This window comes from Cupressus sempervirens, chromosome 3, assembly GCF_028749045.1.
Source record: "Cupressus sempervirens isolate cs-2001-9-10 chromosome 3, ASM2874904v1, whole genome shotgun sequence".
Lineage (NCBI taxonomy): Eukaryota > Viridiplantae > Streptophyta > Pinopsida > Cupressales > Cupressaceae > Cupressus > Cupressus sempervirens.
In genome coordinates this window covers 515,443,396-515,467,413 of record NC_143120.1, presented here as the reverse complement: position 1 = coordinate 515,467,413, position 24,018 = coordinate 515,443,396, and the positions used below count along the sequence as shown (strand labels likewise).

Below are 24,018 nucleotides of genomic sequence, written 5' to 3'. Positions count from 1 at the left end.
GAAGTCTCCCCGGAGTTTCCTGATAACAAAATAAATGTAAGATATTATATCAAATTATTTTATGTATTTTGGCCCCCATTTTAATGTTTTCTAATGCAAAAATTAAAGCCAATGACAGTTTAATCATTTTAATATTAATTTTTATTTAATAACTTAAAAAACATTAGAAACACTTTTAATTTCTTTATTTTATTCTAGAATCCAACCAACCAACAATAATTGGAAAAATTTATAATTTTATTTAGATAATAACATGGAATCCAACATGTAAACTGGTAATATTTTGAAGAGCATGATAGTTGAAGACCTTGATATGGATGATCACAACCTTGCGGAGTAGGTGATAGTATCATCATCATACTAGATACTAGATAGATTTCTGATTTTTGTTTATAGTATTAAGTTTTTTTCATTTTTGTTTGCATATCAGCGATTTAGCATCAAACTATAATTTTTAATTTAGAATTTGAATATGTAATGATAATCTCAGCAATTATTAATCTGATTTTATGATGATAACATGTGATATTGAGAAATCAAATATGACTATGAGATACAATAATGTCATTATGTGAGTTTTAAACTATTTGACTCTATATTAATGTGGCATTGCTATTAGTATTTACTTTAGTCTATTAGTTTTAGAGTTTTAATATTTTATGTTTAGTATTAGACTCTTTAAACTATTAAAAAAATTGTCGTCTCCAAGTACCCCAGTCTCCTATTCTTGAAAAATAGTCGTACTGGTACCAGTACCAATACAAGAGACCTCCAAGTCTGCCAGTAACTTTAAATATCTCTTGTATTTTATTACCTCTATAATATTAATAAATAATATTGTTGTTAAGCATATTAGATATTAGTTAACCAAGACTCACAAATATCTCTTGTATTTTATTACCTCTATAATATTAATAAATATTATTGTTGTTCAGAATATTTCTGTTGTTGAATATTTAAATCTTATCAAGATAGAATCAAACCAACAATTTTGGCAAATCAGAAAGATGTCTTTGGGTAGATAATATGACTATTGCCATTTTTGCATAATAAAGTCCAATTTTGCATAAGGTTGCTCTCCTCAAACAAATGTCTGATTAATGTGATTCTTGCTTCATTGGAAACTATTTTTCCAATCATTTTTTAAAAGTGATCAAAACAAGGCTTCCAAGCAATATAAAATGGTCATGTTAAGTTGACACCATGAATCTGGCTTTTAACAAAAAGTTTCAACATTGAATTAGTGAAATCCCATTTTTTTATTCTAAACGATTCCTACAACGTTGGAAGGAAGTTTTCGAGGGCTTTTAGAAAAATGGTCACAATAAAAATTCTAATCAAGATTGAGGAAGTCACCCACTGAAAGTTATTCAAAACTTTACACCTATCATTTGTTAAGACAAAACTCCAGCTAAATCCTCACAATTTGCATTCCAAATAAGCAAACTATAAACTATATTTTTTAATTCAAAGAAAATTGTATGGTATGTTCTTATTTTTAAGGTATATGGTAGGAAAGAAAATCCAATAAGGGCAAGTTTTGTAAATTCCTTGTTTTCATAAATATAATTGGTTTGATGCAAAGGGTGACGTTAATGTTAGACAAAAAAAAATTTAAAAGACCAATTCTCAAGACACGTCTTGGCAATTAAGTTGTTGCATGACATTAAGAAAAAATAGAAACAATCTTTCTTAGGAAAAAATGGACATTTTTCTTAGCTAGATAGGAAACAAAAGAAACTATAATGATGATACGATGATGATAAGGATATGATTATTGTAATGGATGTCATTATTTGAGGATATAGTTATAATGATGGATCCTTGGGAGTATTCAACAAAGCTTATGGTGTTGCAACCTAAAGCCAACTTAAAAGGTTGTCAACTTAATCTATGTAGACCTTGTATTCCACGGTCAATGCATATATTGATTGTATTTCTAGGAATAAAATGTTGTTAGCATGAATGGTGATGGTATTCCTATAGGGGAGTATCTTAGCAATGTTGGAGGCATGTTTCAGTGGTTGTGTGTTGCATTCATGACAGAGTTTGTTATTTGTGTCAACATATTAGATATTTTGTAAAGACCGGCAGAGAACAAATAGAGTTTGGGTTCACACAGTTCAAGGATTGTAGATCAGCTTATGCACATGTGGGACTATGTTCTAGAGTATGTCTTGATGCTACAGTTAAGGAGCGCATATGGAAATATGAAGACTGGACAGAGTTATGAAGGATTTGGTGAAAGCAGTTTGCAGACAGCATTTCTAGAAAGCGGGTACTGATGTTTGGATTTTATCTCCTAATAGAGATGGAATTTGGTTGAGCAAGCTAAGACAGAGGTTGAAGACATGTTGAAGATGGCTTGGTTAATCACGAATATTCAAATGATCAATGAGAGGAAAGTTATGAAGATTATGAGCTGACAGATTGCAAGCAATTGTGAAAAAGATATAATGTTGTAATATAACGTGTAATGTAATATCTTAAGTTAGTCCTATATTATTATTGTAAATTGAGAAAGTGTCAAGGCCAACTCAATAACTTGTTTTAGGACTTGGTATAAAGAAAAGGTCATTTCCTTGTGGATAAGTGTCCAGTGCAGATAGTGTGATATATAGTCATATCTATTTAATGTATTGTGCGAGTTTACATGCAAATATCTTTTGGATTAGAGCAGATATTGGTGCAGTTGAGGCATGGTGAACATACAAGGAATTGTATTTGGCAAGAGAAGTACTTGTTGGAAAATTGTTGATGTACACTTGTATTATTCAGTGAGGAAAGTACTAAAGTTGTTTGGATAGTGGGTCCTTCTGTCTTCCTTTCAACTCCTAATAGGATTGGCACAACTCCTAACAGGGATTCAAAGTCTCCTAACAGGGACTCATATGTACTAATTGTCTTTCAATGACTCTTAAAAGGGTTCATCCTTTCACAAGGAACATTTATATTAGTACATCATCTTGTGGGCATCATTCCCACTAAGGTTTTCCCTCTGATCAAGGGTTTCCCTAGTTAAAAAAAATTGGTGTTATTGTGTATGGTTATCTTTCTATGGTTGTTGCATCTATTGTTTACATGTTTTACGATTATTAAGAATATTGAGAGTTGATTTAATTGCATAATTGATTCACACCCCCTCTCAGTTATCTTGGTGGACTTCACTTTCTAACAATTGGTACTAGAGCATCGGGTCCATGAAGGAAAAGCTTAACAACTTAAGGAGATCTATGGTGTAGTTCAGGAAAGAAAGTCTTAAGTTTGATGGAGTTAACTATGATAGTTGGAAAGAAAAGATGAAGACACATTTGCTATGCATGGGTCCGGATTACTAGTTGATTACTATGAATAAGAAGGATGTGATTGAAGAATACAAGCTTGAGGGTTGCGAGGAATCTCAAATAGACACATTCATGTAAAATATGCTTGCTAGAGGGGCACTATAATCAGCTCTTCCTGAAACTAAATTTGGTCAGGTAAAATCTTGAAGACTTGCTCATGAAGTTTGGAATGCTTTGCAAAAAAAATTTGAAGGTGATAAACATGCTCAGAAGGTTAGATTACAGAATTGGATATGCTTATTTCAAAATGTTAAGATGATGGAAGATGAATATATGAGAAGTTATTCTGATAGAATATCAGAGATTGTTACAGGAATTAAGACTAGTGGAGGAGAGAAATCAGAAGATGAAGTTGTACGGAAGATATTGTAGACTTTGACACCTACATACAAACAGACAGCTTAGATGATTGAACAAGCTATTCCCTACACATCTAATTTTACAAGAGAGACTCTTCTTGGGAGATTATAGTCAGTTGAAATGTGGGTGAGATAGAGTGGAGAATTGCCTAGAGTAGAAATTGCTTTCAGCGCATTGAAAGGCAAACCTATGTTGAGAAGGAGTGCAAGTACAAGTGGAGATTATGCTAGTAGCAAAAAAACAAAAGTAGATGAAGACAAGAAGATTTAGGAAGGCCTTGCCCTGCTTATGAAGAGAGAACCTAAAGGTGACAAAATCTTTAAGTGCTGGACTTATAATGAATATGGTCATTATTCTTCTAAATGTCCTAAGAGAGTAAAGAAGTTTAGAAAGCCATATAAATCAAGAATGCCTAAGGATTACCTTTTTGCTGATGAGGATGAATTTGAGTCTAAATTGGAAGAATTCTTGAGTGAAAGTGATGATGAAATAGGATTTTTTGCTATTAAGGAAGAAAGCCTTGAAAAAGAAGAAGTTAAAGAAGAAAAAGCATTAGTATCATAAGTTGAAAAGAAGAAATTTGATTAGATTATAGATAGTGATTGTTCCCATCACATGATTGGAGATATGAATAAGTTTGTTGAATTCAATAGTTATGATGGAGGAGTAGATAGAGTTGGAAATAATGAAGCCTGTCATATAAAAGGCAAAGGATCTATTACACTTGATGGAAAGACTAACACTGATGATGTTTATTTTGTGGATGGTTTGAAACATAATCTTTTCAGTGTTGGACAACTAGTGGACAAGGGATATCAATTGCACTTTATAGAGAAGATTTGCATTATAGAAGATAAAGATGGCACATTGATCGGTACTAGTACAAGGGCAAGAGATAATGTATTTCACTTGAATCCTACTAAGATGACATGTTCAGTTGCTTAAGTGGATGATAGTTGGTTATGACATAAGAGAATTTTGTCATATCAACTTCGATAACATTGTGAAGATCAGTACTACATTTACAGTTAGAGATTTGCCTAAGATTGTGAAACCTACTAACATGGTATGTAAGGAATGTGTAATAGCAAAACAGAAAAGAAGTTCATTTTGAAGAAAGAAATTTACTACTTTAGCGAAATTTATGATTCTTGTGCACATAGATTTGAGTGGTCCTACAAAGACTAGAGCATTCTATGAAGAAACGTATTTTATGATTCTTGTTGATGATTTCGCTAGAATGATGTGGGTAGTATTTCTTAAGAAAACTCTGAAGCTTTTGAGAAATTCAAGATATTTAAGAGTAGAGTTGAGAATGAATATAGTTTAAGGATTAGATGCTTGAGATATGATGGAGGAGAATTTAATTGAAATGAATTTAACAACTTTTGTGAAAATAATAGTATAAAGGGACTACTTTCAAACCTTGAGACACCTGAACAAAATGGGATAGTAGAAAGGAGAAATAGATCACTAATAGAGGCAGCAAGGGCAATGATGCTTGAAAACAATGTATCTAAAATATTTTGGAGAGAAGTAAAAAATACAACAGTATACACTATGAACAGAGTACAAATCAAGCAAGGCACTAGTAAGACACCTTTTGAACTTTGGTTTAGACATGCACCTTTTGTTAAGTATTTTAGAATCCTTGGAAGTAATTGTTACATTAAAAAAGATGATGATATTGGAAAGTTTGATTCAAGAAATGATAGTTATGATTCTTGGATATTCATTGAAAAGAAAGGCCTGTAGATGCTTTAATCAGAGATCTAAGACTGTTGTTGAGAGCACTAATGTGAGAGTTGATGAAAAGTTTAAAATTCAAGAGAGGGTACTTGATTATAATTCTGATGAAAAGACTAATCCAAGGACTAAGAAGGAGAATGTTGAGCAAGAATTGTTTTACGAGACTGACACTAATTTGCAGACTGAAATTCAAAGAGAAGAACCTAAATCTGAACCTAGAGCGGAAATCATAGTTGAAGCAATAACATCTTAGAGAAATTTGATAAAGAATCACCCTGTTGAACAGATCATTGAAAGCAAAGACAGAGGAGTTATGACAAGAAGCAAGGTACAAGAAGAACTATGTTTAATTTCTCAAGTTGAACCTGAGAATATTGATGAAGCTTGTAAAGATGATTATAAAGCTATGAAAGAAGAACTATAACAGATTGAAAAGAACAAAACATGGGAATCGGTTCCTAGACCTAAGGATAAGAATCTTGTTGGAACTAAATGGATTATTTAGAGACAAGATGAATGAACAAGGTGAAGTTGTGAAAAACAAAGCAAGATTGGTATGTAAAGGTTACTCACAACAAGGAATTGACTTTGAAGAAACTTTTGCACCTATTGCTAGACTAGAAGCAATAAAAATGTTTTTGGCATATGCAACTAATAAGAATTTCACAATTTATCAAATGGATGTCAAATCATCTTTCTGAATGGTGAACTAGAAGAGGTATACATTGAGCAGCCTTATGGTTTTCCTTTGACAGACAAAGAGAACATGATTTGTAGATTAAAGAAGGCACTATATGGACTGAAACAAGCACCTAGAGCCTAGCAGGCAAGATTGGATAAGTATTTGACAAGTTTGAGATTTGTGAGGTAATGCTGATAGTAATTTGTATTTGAGAAAGAATGACAATGGCTTATTGATTGTTGAAGTATTTGTGGATGACATTATTTCTAGAAGTAACAATGAAGCAAGTAAGGTATTTTCAGAAGAAATGAAGGAGTTTGAAATGAGTATGATTGGTGAGATAAAGTACTTCTTGGGATTGCAGATTGTACAAAATAGATGGCATTTTCATATCACAAGTTAAGTATCTTAAAGACTTATTGAAGAGATTTGGATTAGAAAGTTATAAACATGCTGGAACACCTATGGTAACTGGATGCAAATTGTCTAGCAAAGATGAATCCCTAATGTTGCGCAGAAAAAGTACAAATCTATGATTGGAGGATTGCAATATTTGACACATACTAGACCTAATATAGCTAGTGCAGTTGGAATGGTGGCAAGATTTCAAGCAAATCCTAAAGAGACATTATGCAGCAGTAAAAAGAATTCTCAGATATATGAAAAGCACCCCTGATTATGGATTATGGTATGACAGATCACATGATTTCACTTTATGTGTGTACACTGATGTTGATTGGGTGTAGGTGACAGAAAGAGCACCAGTGGTGGAGCATTCTTCTTAGGAGGAAAATTGGTTTCTTGGCCAAGCAAGAAATAGGATTGTATTTCACAAAGTATGGCAAAAGAAGAGTATGTACCAGCAACAAATAGTTGTAATCAGATCATTTGGATGAAGCAAATGATGAAAACATTGGAATTGAGATTATAGAGTCTTTTATCATACATTGTGATAACACAATTAATGTGAGTATGTCAAAAAATCCAGTGTTATATTAGAAAATAAAGCATATACCTATTAAGTATCACCTTTTGATAGAGAAAGTTGTAGAGAAAGCGATCAGAGTTGGAGTATGCTAGCACAAAGGAATAGATAGAAGACATATTTACAAAACCTTTGGCTAAGGACACATTTGAGTACTTAAGAGGTATGCTTGGGGTTATGCCCCTGCCCACTTATGAGCAGTTGATGCAGAAATTGTGTCAGTTCAATGGTAAAAGAGCATTATTTATTTATCTAGATTGAATGCTTGATGCTTCTCCTTTGGGGGAGTATCTATGTTTGGTTTGAGTCATTAAGGACTCTTGAAACTGATATTTAACAATGTCTTTGGACACTTGGGCCTATTGCAAATCATACTTAGAGAATTGACATATTAATACCTTTGTCATTGACAACAATGGGGAGAGAGTAACACATGAAAAACATTGTTGGTTTTCGAGATCGCTGCAAATGTAATTGCACTGCCATCTTCGGTATGTGTTTTCCAAATGGCAATGTCTCTTATTTATAAAGATCATAGACTAAAAAGAGACATGTCCCTTCATAGGACATGTCTATTCGATTAAAAGGAATTAATACAATAATAAATTTTATTATATATATAGGATTTCCAAGACATTATTATATTAATTTCTCATACAATAATACTATATATATATATATATATATATATATATATATCGTAATAAATATATATATATCTCATATATAACCAATATATATAATAGGTTTATCTGACAGAAGCTACTAAACATCAACAACATTCTTTGTAATGCATGATTGGGGAGAGAGTAGTATCATGAGAGATTATCCTTTAGGGGGAGATATGTTTTTGAGGAAGAAATTCATGTTGATTGATGAAGAGGATTTGAAAAGATGCTGATGTATGGGGGAGATTAACACATTCCATGTGCATGTTGGTTGTTGAATGATGACATTCATGGACAGCGTGAATGAGGGAGCAGATGCAACAGAAATATATTTGGAATTCATAGAACTTAGATGCCTTTCATCTATGTTCCCATCAATGCCAAAGGGGGAGAATATTAGTATGAATGCTGATGGTATTCCTATGGGGGAGTATCCTAGCAATGTTCGAGACATTTTTCAATGGTTCTGTGTTGCATTCATGACAAAATTTGTCATTGATGTCAATATACTAGTTATTCTGTAAAGACTGGCAGAGCAACAAATAGAGTTTGGCTTTGCACAATTCAAAGATTGATGATCGGCTTATGCACACATGGGATTATGCTCTAGAGTATGTCTAGATGCTACAATTAAGAGCGTGTATGAAAATATGAAGATTGGACAGAGTTATTCAGAATTTGGTGAAGGTAGCTTGCAGACAGCATTTCTGGAAAGCGAGTACTAATGTTTGGATTTTATCTCCTAACAGAGGTGGAATCTCGTTGAGTGAGCTGAGACATAGGTTTAAGACATGTTGAAGATGGCTTGGTTAATCACACATATTCAAATGATCAACAAGTGGAAAGTTATTAAGATTGTTAGCCAACAGATTACTTGTAATTGTGAAAAAGATGTAATGTTGTAATGTAACATGTAATATAATATTTTAAGTTGGTCCTATATTATTATTGTAAATTGAGAAAGCCTCAAAGCTGACTCAATAACTTGTTGTAGGACTTGGTATAAAGAAAGGGCCATTTCCTTGTGGCTAGATATCCAGTGTCGATAGTGTGATATACAGTCATATCTATTTGATGTATTGTGCGAGCTTACATGCAAATATCTTTTGCATCAGAGCGAAGATTGGTGCAATTGAGGCAAGGTGAGCTTACAAGGAACTTTATTTCAAAAAAAGTAGTTGTTGGAGAGATGTTGATGTACACTGTTATTATTCAGTGAGGATAGTACTGAAACTGTTTGGACATTGGGTCCTTATGTCTTCCTTTCAACTCCTAACAGGGTTAGCACAACTCCTAACAAGGACTCATATGTACTAATTGTATTTCATTGACTCCTAACAGGGTCCATCCTTTCATAAGGAACATTTATTGTGAGCATCATTCCCATCGAGGTTTTCCCTCTGATCAAGGGTTTCCCTAGTTAAAAAATCTGGCGTTATTGTGTATGGTTATCTTTCTACGGTCATTGCATCTACTATTTACATGTTTCAGAATTAAGGATATTGAGAGTTGGTTTAATTGCAAAACTGATTCAACCCGCCCCCCCCCATCTCAGTTATCTTGGTGGACTTCACTTTCTAACAAATGATTCCCACAAAAATAACAGAAATAAACTAATTGAGTATCCCCTAGCTCAACCATCATTAAAAGTTTCACTTTGGCTAGAGCATGAGGAATGTAAAAAATATACTTGTGATTGCTATCAGGATTCAGCTGTGTAGTTTTTGAGTCAAACGCATTGACCCATGTTAATGAGTAGTTGTTCACAAGAAATCATCTCTCATGAGAATGAATGGAATACTTAACAAGAAATCATCTCTCATGAGAATGAATGGAATACTTAACAATCATTGCATTGATGGGTGACCTCCAGAGAAAGCCCGATGGTTCAACCCTATGAGCATCACCCAGTTGCAACAAATGTTAAGTGTTCCATGCATTCTCATGAGAGATGAGTTCTTGTGAACCACTACTCTTGAACATCGGTCATGAGTTTGACTCAAAAACAACACAATTGAATCCTACTAGCAATATCACAATTTCACTTTTTGTGGAAAACACTTCCTAGTTATGAAAATATACTTGTACAACACATTCTTAAAATAGATGAGTTTTCCTTAGAGACAACCATATACAAATGCGCTAATTGCTAATAATCCAGAATGCCCATGCACCATCTACATATAAACTCTTCAAATGATGAAAATTTAAAACTCGCTATCCTTTTAGCCAAGTCATTCCAACTAAGGACTCGACAGATTCTAGCAAGAGTTTCTTACAGTTTCACCAATTGTTACTTGATCCCATTTTGCAAAGTTTATATATATATTTGCTCATAATTGTGTCTATTTTGTTGTTTTTATTGCTTTTCTAATTCGTTAGCCCTATTTATATGATTTTTGTTTATATTTGTTCTATGGTTGATTTTTTTAACTTTTCTAATTTGTTTAGCATTATATATTTGACTACTATTGTTTATAGGCTTTTGTCTTTTGTTTAGGTTTTTTGTTTAATTTGCTGTGTTGTTTTACGTATGTATTTTCTTAACCTTTTCAATTTTACTTTTATTTTAATTTTTATAGTTAATCTCTCCCCCCTTTTCTTCTTCTTTTTATTTTCTGCTTCTTGGGTATCATTGTCCTTTCACTGCCAATTGTCCTTTCACTGCCACTTGTCATTCTCCCCTTAATCTTCTTTCTTCTCTCTTATCCCTCCCCCCCCTTTTATTTGACTTGGTCTAATGCTGTCTTTCTCTTATCGCGATGATGGATCACACAGTGTGATCCAAAACGTCGATGCAAAAATAATCACACAATTGAATCCAGAAGCATAAACAATGAGAGCTTCTAAATCGCTTGCGTAACATATACAGCCCAATAAACTCTTTCCAAGAAAAACCTTAAACATCAGCACTCACTTGCAAGATGAGCAAAAACAGCAACTTTCTGCGATGCTACAAAGCCATACAAATGTTTTTGCTTAAAAATGTCAGCAATATATATTGAAGCATCTACATTCCAAAGCTCAGAGAAATTGGAGCAGTATTAAGGAACTTATCGAGCCAATTTTATTTTATTTTTTTTATTTTTTTTTTGTTGGGGGGGTGCTGGGGCTGGGTGGGGAATATATCTCTCATTTATGTGCAAATATTTTATTTGTTTTGAGTTCTAAAAATTTTTTTGGGAGCACATTGAAGAGTCTACACTAAAAACTACAAACAAAATGATTTCATAAGAGAGTTTCAATAAAAGCCATAAATATATCCTGTAATAAACCATGGGCATCAAAAAAGGAACAGTTCTCAATAAGACAGCATACCTTAAAAAGGACAGGCAATGCATGATTACCAATGAATTACAAAAAATTGACAGGCAAAATTAGCAAACTCACATCACAATCTCTCACACTTGTACATTTAAAACCTCCACGACCAGTACAAAGTTCGCTGAATCTTATGCTTACTAAAACATTTGCAGCACCTGTAAAATTCTCTTGGGCACTGACAAAAGCTGTGGGGGGTATTGTATCTGCAACATAAATATTCCATGTTTTGAAACTTATTGCTACATATCCTTTAAGAAATCTTAACACACCCATTGTAAATTAGGATCAAATGCAAAAGTTGTCACTACAAATTACATAATACTACTTTAATTAAAGACACTCGTGGCTAAAAAACAAATCCTTACCAACAGACCACCTGTAGCTTGATGAAATGTGCTCCCCAGATGATGTTTTAACATACACTTTAAACATGTGCTCTTGGTTTGCTGATACATTTTTTATGAAGGCAAATTTATCAGGACACGAAAACAAACGCTTTGCATCCACCTGCTTCAACAATAAAATCAGATTGTATTTCGTTGCATTATTCAAATTTCAAACAAAATTTCATTTCGAAAATATGATGGAGCAACTTAACAAGAGCAAGCAGTCATCATTGTAATCCATTGTCACAATAACCAATATTTGTTCCAACATCCAATGGGTCAATCATCCGATTCAGGGTGTAATTCATCTTTCAATATACTGAAGTATTTTGCTTGGATATCTTCTAAACCTGCTATTTTAGTTAGAGCTAGACTTCTGTAATATAAATCCACCCTATCAAGAAAAATAAGATGATCTGAAATTGGATCATTGGAATCATCCGAGCAAGCTGGATAAGTTGAGTAATTTTTAGGAGACTTACATGTTAAAACTTATGGGTATATTGCAGAGAACAAAATATATAAGGGAGGTACCTAAAGAGGAATAAAAATATACAGATTGCACGATGGTTCAAAAAAAATCAAAAAACAGAACCTCATTTTTAGTCTGTATGCAAAGGTAATGGCCTTTGCAAATTGCAAGCCATCATATTTCATATCCATGACAGCTTTGGATGGAGCCAAAGTAGTGTAACTATTTTGGCTCCTGCCCATAACATCACAAAGGGACAAATATTAATTGACATTGAGTGTAGGTAAATTCATCTCATGTGCAACAAAATAACAGGGCCATGACTCTTCTGGAAAAAGAAAATGTTCTTCTTCTATCTCTTTGTACAAGAGGCATTTCACTTACTATTCTTGATGTGTGTATTCATGTTTGAGCACAGATGTAGCCATTGTGGTATCTACTTGGGGCATGAGAATAAATTAAATAGATACGAGACTCACCAAGACTCGCAAGTTGCAACACAAGGCATGGTTGGTGAGTTTCCCAGGCTCAGACTTGGAGTCTGCTGAGTTTTTGCTAGACAAGACAGAGTCTTCAGATTCTCCTAGACTCATTGAGTCTTGATGTGCATGAGCAAGACTTAGCCATTTTTTCTTAAAACTCTCAAAATTTCAATGCCTTTTTGGTTTGTAAAATGCCCCCGAAATATATCTGAAATACAACATTTAACACGCGATCTTTGTCGCTCTCATTCTCTTCATCAAGTTTTAGAAGATTTTATAAATTTTTAGGCAGTCAAATTTCAGTAATCAGCAGGCTCCTATCAGAATCCTCTCACTCTCTCTATCTCCCCTACAATCTAGACCTATATACCTTCCTATCACTCTTTCTCTATCCCCTCTCTCTCTCTCACTCTCTCCTCTCTCCCCCAAGATCTAAACCTATCTCTCTGCCTCTCCCTCTCATACATAGACCCCTGTGAGGGGTGCTACCCTCAACCTCGTTTTGGTGTTACCCCCAAACCCCCATCAAACTATAAGTCTAAGAAAGTAATAGGCCAATGATGAGTCCTGATCATAAAAATCTACATAATACATATTCCTTGTAGCAAATCTCTAAATAATCATAGTTAAGGACCTACCTCAGATGCCTTCGTAAGAAGGATGCAAGCTCCTTTGAACCATAGACTCTCAATTATGTTTTTTTACATTCGTTTGGAACTTTTGATGTCAAAATTTTATATTCCATGAGTTTTGAATATATTTGAAAATGTTTATATATCTAAGTGTGCTATTTCCTTCAGCTAAAATTTGTGTTTATACTTGTGGGATCAACATATACTTGTGCATCTGATCAAATTGGCTTCTATTTAATGATGTTATCGTATATTTAAGGTTCACTTAAGGGTGCATAAAACAAGGTTTTTTAATTTGGCATGAAATTAGTTTTGAACAGTGTTACAACGAATTTCTGGGACAGGGATAGCAGAAGACAGGGGATGAGTTTCTAGACGGCAAAATGTTTTGCAAGGTTGGGGACGGCAAGGCAATGACAAAGGGGGCAGCTATATAAAATATAGGCAAATTTTAAAATATATAGGGAAACGTGCAAATATACATGACATTCATATGAAATATGCATAAAGCATGCCATTTAAATATTGTAGAACCTCCACATACAAGTTTGCAACATTTCAATGTTTCAAAACACAATATGCATCCAAAATTCGGAAATCGGAATTCCATGTTCATTGTCAATACCATATATGCATGTGATAACAACAAATATGTAACTAAGTTTATTATACAAAACCAAAATGCCCAAAGGCTAAGTGCTGCTATATAGTTTCATGTTCAATATAAAAATAAAAATACATAAAAACAAAGCAAACTGCTGCTTTTATTCTGATTCAGCCAACTTTGCATCAGAATCAGAGTTATCTGAAGGCACAGAGGAACAGAAGAAATTAGAATAGTTCTGTTTGTAGCAGCAAATATTGAAAGGGCAGGTTGGAAAAAAACTATCCTGGCTCATGAGCACCTACAATGACCAACATCTTGATCTGCTAATGTTTATGCGATTGCAAAGCCAAGTCTATTATTGTATAAAGAGATTAATGTTGTAACTGTCATTTCCTTTTGCTTGTTTAAATTTGTTATCATTTGCAATTCTTGTCCTGTCTAGTACTACTGAATTTGTTTCACATTTGTATTTTAACCTTCTAGTATTTATTTTAACCTTGCTACTGCTGTCGATGAGAGAGTAGAAGTAAAAAATTTAAAAATTCAATGCATGCAAAAAGAATGGAGAAGGTGCAAGTACAAGCCACGTTTTTTACTTTTTAGGGCATGTAAGAAGGCGGGGCTCACAAACCAATCCCCCATAAGACAAAACAAATTGGTATTTTTTTGACTTTTTTGTATGGGGATGGACTATCATTAGCAGTACAGTTGGGGGACAGCTATGGCGTCCCCAACTGTCCTTGGGACTTCAGTCGTCCCCCTTTTTTGGGCGACATCCCCAAGTGTCTAGGATGTCCCCACCAAATTTACAAAAATCAGGGACATAGGGGGCTTTCCCCAGCCATCTCCAAGTCCCCGAAATGTCCCTGGTACTGGGTTGGGGGAAGTTAGGCTGGGGATGCATCCCCAGTTGGCACTGGTTTTAAATCCTTAAAAAAACTCTGAATTTCTTGGGGTCTTCACTTTGCCAAGATTTTGCCAATCTTTTTTCGTCGAATCCAAGTCTCATATCTATGTATTAGATGCATGGATGGGTATAAGCTTAACATTAGACGTTCATTTGAGAATGGTGTCCTACAAATTTTGGCAATTGGAGTTGCAGTCCATTACCATGTTTTCTAGAGATACCACAATCATACCTAGTTAGTGAGTCCTTAGAGGCCCTTATGAATGAAGTAATCTTGTACAACTGATAGATAGCAAATTTCTGCTGGACTTTTCTCCCCATTTGTGTTTCTCTAGGACTGTCTTGGTTGATGTTCTCTTAACATGGTGTCACTTTCATTTACTTGCTTATGTTGTTTCTTAAGACATCATGGTTTTCTTCTCATAACCCATTTGCATAAACTGGGGGGCCAAACTGCTTCCAGCTCCTTCACAATCCTATGTATCATGTTCTCATTTTTCAGCTCATGTTCATAAATATTGAGGGAGCCATTTTGTCACAGCTTCTAAACAATCATATACAACATAATGCCCTTCTTTTTCTCAACCTTTTACATGATATAATTAGAGGTAGCTTGGTCATATCTTCATGAATTCCAAACACACAATCCAAATTTCTTAGCATGATACATCTAAAACTCACTAAAATGCAAAACACAATTAATTATGATGTTATGCTTGTGATTTTTTTCCAGAAGGCCCTACTAATCATCTATGCATGCACGTTGGCGCATATTGGTCGAATAAAAACACAGAAAAAAGAGACATTATCTAGTCACATATTGTATATATTTGCTTATTTCAATAATAACTTCCTTATCTTATTATACATAATTCATGTAGCTCACACACACCCCAAATTGAGGAAAAAATGTAGAAGAGAAAAGAACATGCTCCATTATTTCACCCTCTTGTTTAAACTCACTCTATCCTTGTCAAAAAATGCATTGTCTTATTCCAAGCACAAGATTGCACAATCTTGAAACCTATTTGTTGAACATTGTCGTGTCATTGATGTCAAAGGTGTATGTAAAAAGTGTTATCAATATTATCATTAGGTTCCCCGTGATCTCTAGGTATCAAGGAGTTTGCAGTTACTTCTGCCATGTCATGGGAGAGTATCTGGATTTATGGAGGACAGAGTCACTCAAGCATGCCCAATAGCTCTGTTAATGTTATAATTATGCTCCACCATAAGTGGTTTTTGACCAACTGGCATATTTGCTATTGTTTAGAAGTGTTTGCAGTATGTTTCTAAGGTATGTTACTCAAAGACACTATGTGCATCCAATTGCACAAGCATGACCGTATTGTGGCTTGCAGTTTGGAAGTAAAGGAAACTGACACATGAAGCTTGCTATTCCAAAGTTTCAAAGGTGGAGCTTAAGAGAAGGAAAGTTATAGTCAACAGAATGGTCACAGTACTAGTTCTCTGACTTTTGATGTTCCTAAAGGATGCACCAAAGGATGGTGATGTGCACTAGTTGGAGGAACCGTGTCAGAGTTGCTAAGGACCAGCTAAGTCTGTCTTGGATAGTGCATAGCACATTCCCCCTAAACCCTAAACCCTAACACTCTTGGTGTAATGTGTTGGTTTTTGGACAAAGGCCTATTGTACATTTGTTTAAGGTTTATTGATATTCTTGTGGTCGACTTGTGGATGTTATAAATATGTTTTTGGCTGACTTCAGAATGTAATTGATGTTAGATACATATGAAAATCTAGTCTCAACTTACAGAGACACTGGTATTCATGGCCAAAGCTGTGCAAGCTATCTACTCAATTTCTGTAAAAGAATTCAAACTGAAATGCATTTCTCATGCACATTGTGAGAGCAGTCTGAAACAGATTAGATCAGAGAGATGTTGAAGTCTACGCCTTTAAGGTCTGCATGAAATATTTTTCATACATCCTGCTGTAATTGAGGTTGGTGCCACCTTATCTGAGTTGACTCAGTTCTTGAATTAGGGGATCAATGTCTCCTATAGGTTGGTGCCTACAAAAGTAATTGGGGATTGATGTCTCCAAGGTTGTAATTCTTGTGGGTCGGTGCCAACAAAATATTATAAGTTCTTTATTATCGTTGTGAAGCTAGATTTCTAGATATGGGCAGCAGATCCAAGCAGCTACGCAGTGTGGTTTTGGCCCTCTAGGTTTCTGCATATATTTGGTTTTATCATGTGTTGAAGTGAGAATGTGTTTATCATTTACTTAACTGCTTTAATGAAAAAAGTAGGATTTGGTAATAATCCTAATGATAAATTGGATTTAAAGTTGATATTTCACATATGTTGATTCACCCCCTAACTCACACAAAAAAATATATCAATGTGCTTAACACTATCATCAATTGTCATACATAAGTCTCCATTGACTTAAACCAACCATTATTGCATCCATTCCTAAAACCTTGATCATAACATATGTCAACCTGCCCGGAACTGTACCTATTAATAAGCAAAATGATCAGTTTAATTGATTGAAGTGCAATATGACTCAAAGGACGCATGAAGCATAGTTAGGCATCAAATTTGGAAATAGGGAGAGAAATGGAGTATTTTAGACTTTCGTGTCAAACCATTAAATATCAACAAGTGACAATTTTGTACAAAAGCAACGATTTCATTAATGTCAAAAACTGGAAATTTTGTCTCATAAGAAACATCAAAAAAATGCTCAAGAAGCTTTAAATTCCTCTTCCAAGTGATTTCTTAAGGCTTCTAAGATTCCTAACCTATGTTCCACAGAATTTCCAGGACAGGGACATGTTACCAGTTTGGGTACGGTTCAGAGCCAATTATTAGGGGACAGCAGGGGATGAATATAAATAAAAATAGGGAAATTATATATGTGTATATATACATATACATATATATATAGAGAGAGAGAGAGAGAGTTCAAATATGTGCATATGATAAGATTGATAAACCATTCACCATACACATTTTAGAAGCTCAATACATAGCAAATTAGCAAAATTCAAATGCTTTCATTGTAAAAATAAGGCGTACATATAGCAAAAATGCCCAAAGGCTCCAAGTCTCATGCATGAAATCAAAATGACATAAAGATAAGTCCAGCTAAAATATAAACAGTAAACAATAACACAATGTAGACATCCAAAAATGGACATACCAGCGAATACGCATTGTATGCACTAATTATTCTTCCATTAAATAAGGGTTTTTAAATCATTAAAAATCATCTTATTTCCTCTAAAAGTTGAATATTGGCATCATTTAATCTTCTCTAATATTTATTAATTAATTAAGTTTATTTAATTAATTAACTTTTAATTAATTAGTATTTACTAGTTAATTAAATTTGATTTCTAATCATTAATTATTTAAGTTAGCTGATTCATTCCTCTTAATTAAATTAATTTTCAAAATTAATTAAAGTTCACAATTTCCCTCAATTTCAATTTCCTATTAATTCCATTTAATTTTAACTAATTTCACCTTTCTAATTTAACTGAATTTTTAATTCAATTAAATCTGAAAAAACAAAATGATGACAATAATTATTTTCTAAAAAATAAAAAATCCTCAACTAAAAAAAATAGTTTTCTGAAAATCATATATTCTTTAAAATTAGAAAAATACAAAGTCTTTACATTTTTAATATTTGGAAACTTTATCTCTCCAAAAATTGAAAATATCTTCAGATTTTATCTTTTGGTTTTTTTTTTTTCAGTTTGAAATTGAGAAGTTACCAAATCTCTTCAGTCTTATCTCTTCTTGTCTGTTCATCTTGATTTTCTCTAATTAATCCCGATCGTCCATTTTAACCAAACTTCTATTTGAACAACCTTCATTCTTTCATGTTGGGGACTCTCTCTCTCTCAATTCTGTATCAAACTTATGCAGGTTTTCAATCAATCGAGTATCAAACCTCTGTCAATTTTTATATCATTTCTTATCATGATCAATCATATCATTCTATCATTTTCTCAAAGCTCAGAATCTAAGTGCTACCAGAATCACACCTGAGTGCACACTTCAAATGAACAAAGAGAAGCAACGGAGACTTGAAGGGTTTATCAGTTTGCATGCATTCATTTGTTCGTATTTTGTTTCTGAAAATTATTCTTTCATTTCTGTTGTTTGTAGGGTTAAATGAACTTATTAGTTTAGCATTTTGAATAAATCGGTGCTACTAATAGTTTGTTTGAGTCTTGCAAATTTTCCCTACGACACACAAAAGTTCAACTCCATAATCAGATGTCCATAATAATAAAAATCAATAATGTATTTGCAAACGATATATGTCAAATATGTGGCTGTGCTCAAAACTGAAAACTTTCTTGCTGCTACTCTTTCTTTTTTTCTTTTCAAGAATGGTTGAAATGAGAAAAAGAAGACTTTACCTTTTTAGCCTCCAAATAGGGTTCCATAATTTTTAATTGCTATTTCTACCCATGTGGGGCCCGCCCAGCAATTAAAAAATTTGAATAAGTGACTTTCAGTAAAATGGCGGACATTTTTTTGGCTGTAAACAAGGGGGCATTAGGTACCGGAGACAGTTGTCCCCAATGCCTAATACAATTTCAAGTCCCCTATTTCATGTAAAATGCCATTCCCGGAACATTTCCTTTTTTTAGCATTTTTAGAATGGCATTGGGACAAGAAATTCCCGTCCTTGCATCCTTGTACCATCCCCAAGATGAGAGTGGGTAAAATTGGGCAGGGGAGGCGTCCCTATAGAGTATTGTTCCTAACATATTGTTCTAATTTATTTAATGTGTAAGCACCATTAAAGACATTAAAGGACTCAAGTGGTACTGTTTGAATTATAGTTAGATTTCAAAGGTGCAATACATTATCAATGACAAAAGAACAAAACTGAGTGTATAAGATAGTTGTTGTAAAGGTCTTAAGGACTGGAAAAAGTTAACTTCAGGTTGCTTGATTGCCCAAGAAGCCTATGATCGTATTTGCCTTTGAAGACAGCAGAAAGTGGATTTTTATCCCTGCCATTACTAGAATTTCTTTCTAATATTCAGGTTCTCTAAGGTTGTTCTTTCTAGAATTCAGGCTCTCTAGGGTTGTCATGAGAGCAATTCTCTACACAGGGTACTTGATCACCAATCATATAGACAAAGTTAACAATCGAGAATCATCCATGCATAGTTGTTCCTCTCACTTGGTAGATTACTTAGTATCGTATAGTGATTCAAACTTGTAACCATAGCCACATCTGCTTGGCTCAATTTGAAATCACCTTTATAGATACAGGACGCTCTATCCATATATGAACCACTTCATCTCTCTAATATAAATATCAATATCAATATCAATATCCATTTCTAGCTAGGGCAGGGCAAGATGGATGGATCCAAAAATCCTACTTACAAAATTCTGAAATTTTTCGCTATTCCTTGAAGGCAACGTCTATACAGCCACGAAAATGCACTTCCTTACGAAGGAGAGGACTTAGAATTTTTTTTTGAAAAGTTGGAAAAAGCAATGTAAAGCAAGTGCATTTTCGTGGCTGTATAGCCACGGGCTTCCTTGAAGTGGTGTTTCGACATTAGCTTATGTTCTTGAGAGTAATGTCCCAATAGCTAGAGGTTTTAAGGTGAAAATAGAACTGCTTAGGCATTTGCTTATAAACCCTCGCTTCTACTCAATAAACCATAAATCCTCGAAACAATAATTATTGTTGCTAGATTTGAATCATAAATTGGATGTGAAACTCCAACACAATTAACAAAATCCATTTAAAGCAATACTAGAGGGTTTCCACTAGATTGACATGAGTACTAAGTCCCAGTTGAGATATGTATCCAAGCAAGATATTGATCGTGCCATAACAAGATATCATATATACGGGGAAGCAAGTGCTAGAATAGGTGGGTAAGCTACAACCAAGGATCCTAATTCTAGCTAATGAACTACATCTAAGAATGGAGGATATGAGTCTAGTATTGACTTCATTGTATCAGTGATTGCCACTTTTAATTTCCTTGAGTTCTTTATACTTGATTTGCTTAGAATGTGTACTTCATCAATCCTTAATAAGTATCTATATGCAATGAATAGTAGTAGGCCCCAACTTTAATCTACAAATCAAGCTTCGTATCAAATATATGTTATTTCCATAGTAACACAGAGATACGTCCCCTCCATTTTTGACCCACGTCTTAGAGACAGGAACACATCGAGGACTTGGGGACTTTGTCCCCCCTCCCCAACGGCACCACCAAATTCCACCACCTCTGTCAAGGATGGGGGATGTCCCGATGTTAACTATTTGTTGATTTGACTATTTATGTTCAATGTTCGATGTTCCAATTCAATACAATATTCAAGTATATACTCTATTACATCTTTATATCTTATATTGCAATACATCTTTTCATAACTAGCATTTTAAATACCATATGTACAGTATATAACCCCCTTGTCCCCCGCTATCGCCGTCACCTTGCTATCCCCAAAATAAGGCCCCTTTATCACCGCCGCCCCCCCCCCCCCCCCCCCCCACCCCATACCATAAACTTGTTCTCCTGTTTCATCGTCCCCCTATCCCCCAAGGCAATGTAACTATGGTTATTTCCTTTGTAGAAGTGTTGTGAGAAATTTTATAGGCTCATGCTCACAAGAATATCAGGTGCAAAACATCTATTACCTTTCAAAAGAGACATTGAATCCCATACTCAAAAAAGAAAACTAACAAGCATGGCAAGCAATGTAGAAACCCTAGATGAAGCAATGAATAGTGGTTAAGGCCCAACTTTCTCTAATTTGCAAATCAAGCCTGATGTCAACATATGTTATTCCTTTGTACAATTGTTATGAGAAATGTTATAGGCTCATGCTCACAAGAATATCAAGTACAAAAGAGACATAAAATCCCATACTTGAAAAATAAAACCAACAAGCATGGAAAGCAATGCAGAATTCATTGATAAAGAAGGAAGGTCCTTTAAGCTAGAAGTCGATTTCAAGCATATCCCAATCAATGGAGACAATGCAAGGGATCAAGAAGTCTCTCATAGAGAAGTAGTAGTCATTGAGAGATGCCAAGGTCAAGGGGAAATCTTGCTCTATCAAAGAAAAGGAGAAAACCCACGATGAGACATCCATTGGAATTTACTTCATTATGAACTTGCAAAGAACTGACTCCAATACTAATTGGAACCCACAAGATCATTTCCAACAAAAAGCATTGTGGAATTCAATCAACAAAGATCTCTTTTGATAATATCATGATATGCCATCAAGCTTGGACAACGGTACCATTTGCTAGATACTCTAAAAACCATGAGCTCAAGACTCTAGGCATTGATAAAATATGCCATCAAACTAAAAAATTGCAAGATTGCATAATGGTGATATAAAGTATCTAGTAGAGAAACATGGTGGATCCACAACAAAATAACTTTATGTAAAAGAAAAAGGATAGACAAGGTTGACCATTTGGCCCAATAATCCTCCATTATGCTTATTCCAATTCACCCAATATGATAGGTAAAATTTGATATACTAGATACTTGGGTCATGTTAGATCATGAATTAACAATTCTTAATTGTTCGACATCATGAGTTGCCTATATCACCTCTTGACTAATTGTATGCTCTTCTTTTACACCTAATGCAAGCTACGGAAACATATAAATTATGATATTTAAGTTTTAAAGCCCCATAATATTTTCTTTTATATAATAGTCAAAAGTTGTAGCGATTAAACCTCAAACCTTTGCCATTGTTTGCCTACCTCTACTTAGTTGTGTGAACTCTAGATAATATATGATATCAAAGGCATTATTTTGGTATGTCTTACCTATAAAATTGATCAAAAGATTGTATTATGTGGGGGGTCTCGTTTAAGATTTGGTTGATTATTTATCTAATTAGTTGTTTCAATCAATCTATTATTTAGTTGAAATCCATTAATCTTCTTAAGGTATATATTCAAATACCATTTACTAATCATAATAATATGACAAAATTCCAAAACACTTCCTTTTCTCAAGATAGAGTTGAGACCATTAACTAGGCCTTCTAGAAGGTTACTATGAGGAACTTGCAATCTGAAATATCCCAAATGGGTATTGACCCGATTTCTTCCTCACAATAATATTTAGATCATAAACATATGAAGTTGCACTATAAAAACCCAATAATATAAACCATAGGAAATATCCCAAATAGATTTTTAACCCCTTCTCTCTCAAAATAATATTCAAGATTCAATCATATGAAAATGCGTTACAAACCAACAGTATAAAACCAGTAAACTCTCATAAAATTCCTTAAAACATGTTATTGTATTATATAACAGCAATACAATAACCAGCATTCAAAATCCAATCTTAAACACAGTTTTACAATCAAATTGGAATACTAAGAGAAGAACCTGTAAGCACACATGAGACACTTAATGTGACGGCTCCACGGGCAATGTGTTTGTGTCCACTCTCTACTGGCGCGAGGGGCTACGTCCTCACATTGGCAGAAAGCTCAAGCTTTTTGAATAACTCTCACAATAGAGAAACTGAAATCTCAATCATAAATCAAGCATACCAAATGAAAGAGTCTCTCTCCTTTTTATCCCCAAAGTTGTGACTCTTCAACTTCCTTCCTGGCTTTTCGTCTTATCTCTCCTTGTCACTTTTGGCCCACTTTATAATATTAAATTGACCTTTTATAATTTGAATCCACAAACTCAAAGTCAATTTTAATATTATATGAAGATGTCCTTAAATATTCTAATGTCCCAAAAGGGGACATTACAAATCTTCCCTCCTCGAGATTGCTTGTCCTCGAGAAATCAATACCAAGATCCCATATGAATCTGCAGGTAGCTTTGTAGCCCAAACTAAAAACAAATCCTACCACACTGCGAAGCAAGGTGTCGAACTACAACCCATCCATCAACCAGAACCCTGGATCCCATGTTAATTTAAGAAATATCACTGCATCTATAGGCTGTCACTCTGATTATCATCGCATCCGGTCTCAGACTGAGTAGAATTACAACAAAATCCTCAACAAGCCATAGATACCTACGGTCAACACCTGGATCCCAAACCCTGTTGTCATAACCAGCTGATATGATGAGGTAGAAATGTATCAATGAGCTATGTATAACCCAATAGATGGCGACAACCTAACCTAAATAGATGATCTAAGAACCAAGCTGCTCAAAAGCTGAAAATAACACCATGGGCGCATCAAATACCATATTGTCATCATCAATCTGGAGAACCTCTGGGTGCATAGGTGATTGAAACATAACTCTCATCAACTCTCCACCAAGATCTATTCAATGGTTGATGTAGGAAATCCATCTAACTCCTGTATGGGTTGAAATCGGGAACCATATTTGGATTGATCAAATGACAAGCCATAGTAGTCAATTCACCACTCCCAT

General features: G+C 34.3%; 1 protein-coding gene across 2 annotated transcripts in view; it reads right to left on the bottom strand.

Moving 5' to 3' along the window:
- The window catches only part of LOC149567436 (uncharacterized), a 132,240-nt gene that overhangs the window by 93,039 nt on the left and 15,183 nt on the right, over window positions 1-24,018 (bottom strand). For both annotated transcript variants that reach the window (XM_089820625.1, XM_089820626.1), the window contains exons 2-3: window positions 11,478-11,619; window positions 11,179-11,315 (exon numbers count right to left, since the gene is read on the bottom strand). In XM_089820625.1, coding sequence (XP_089676751.1) covers window positions 11,179-11,315; window positions 11,478-11,619 — 279 coding nt within the window. The remainder of the gene's footprint in view (window positions 1-11,178; window positions 11,316-11,477; window positions 11,620-24,018) is intronic.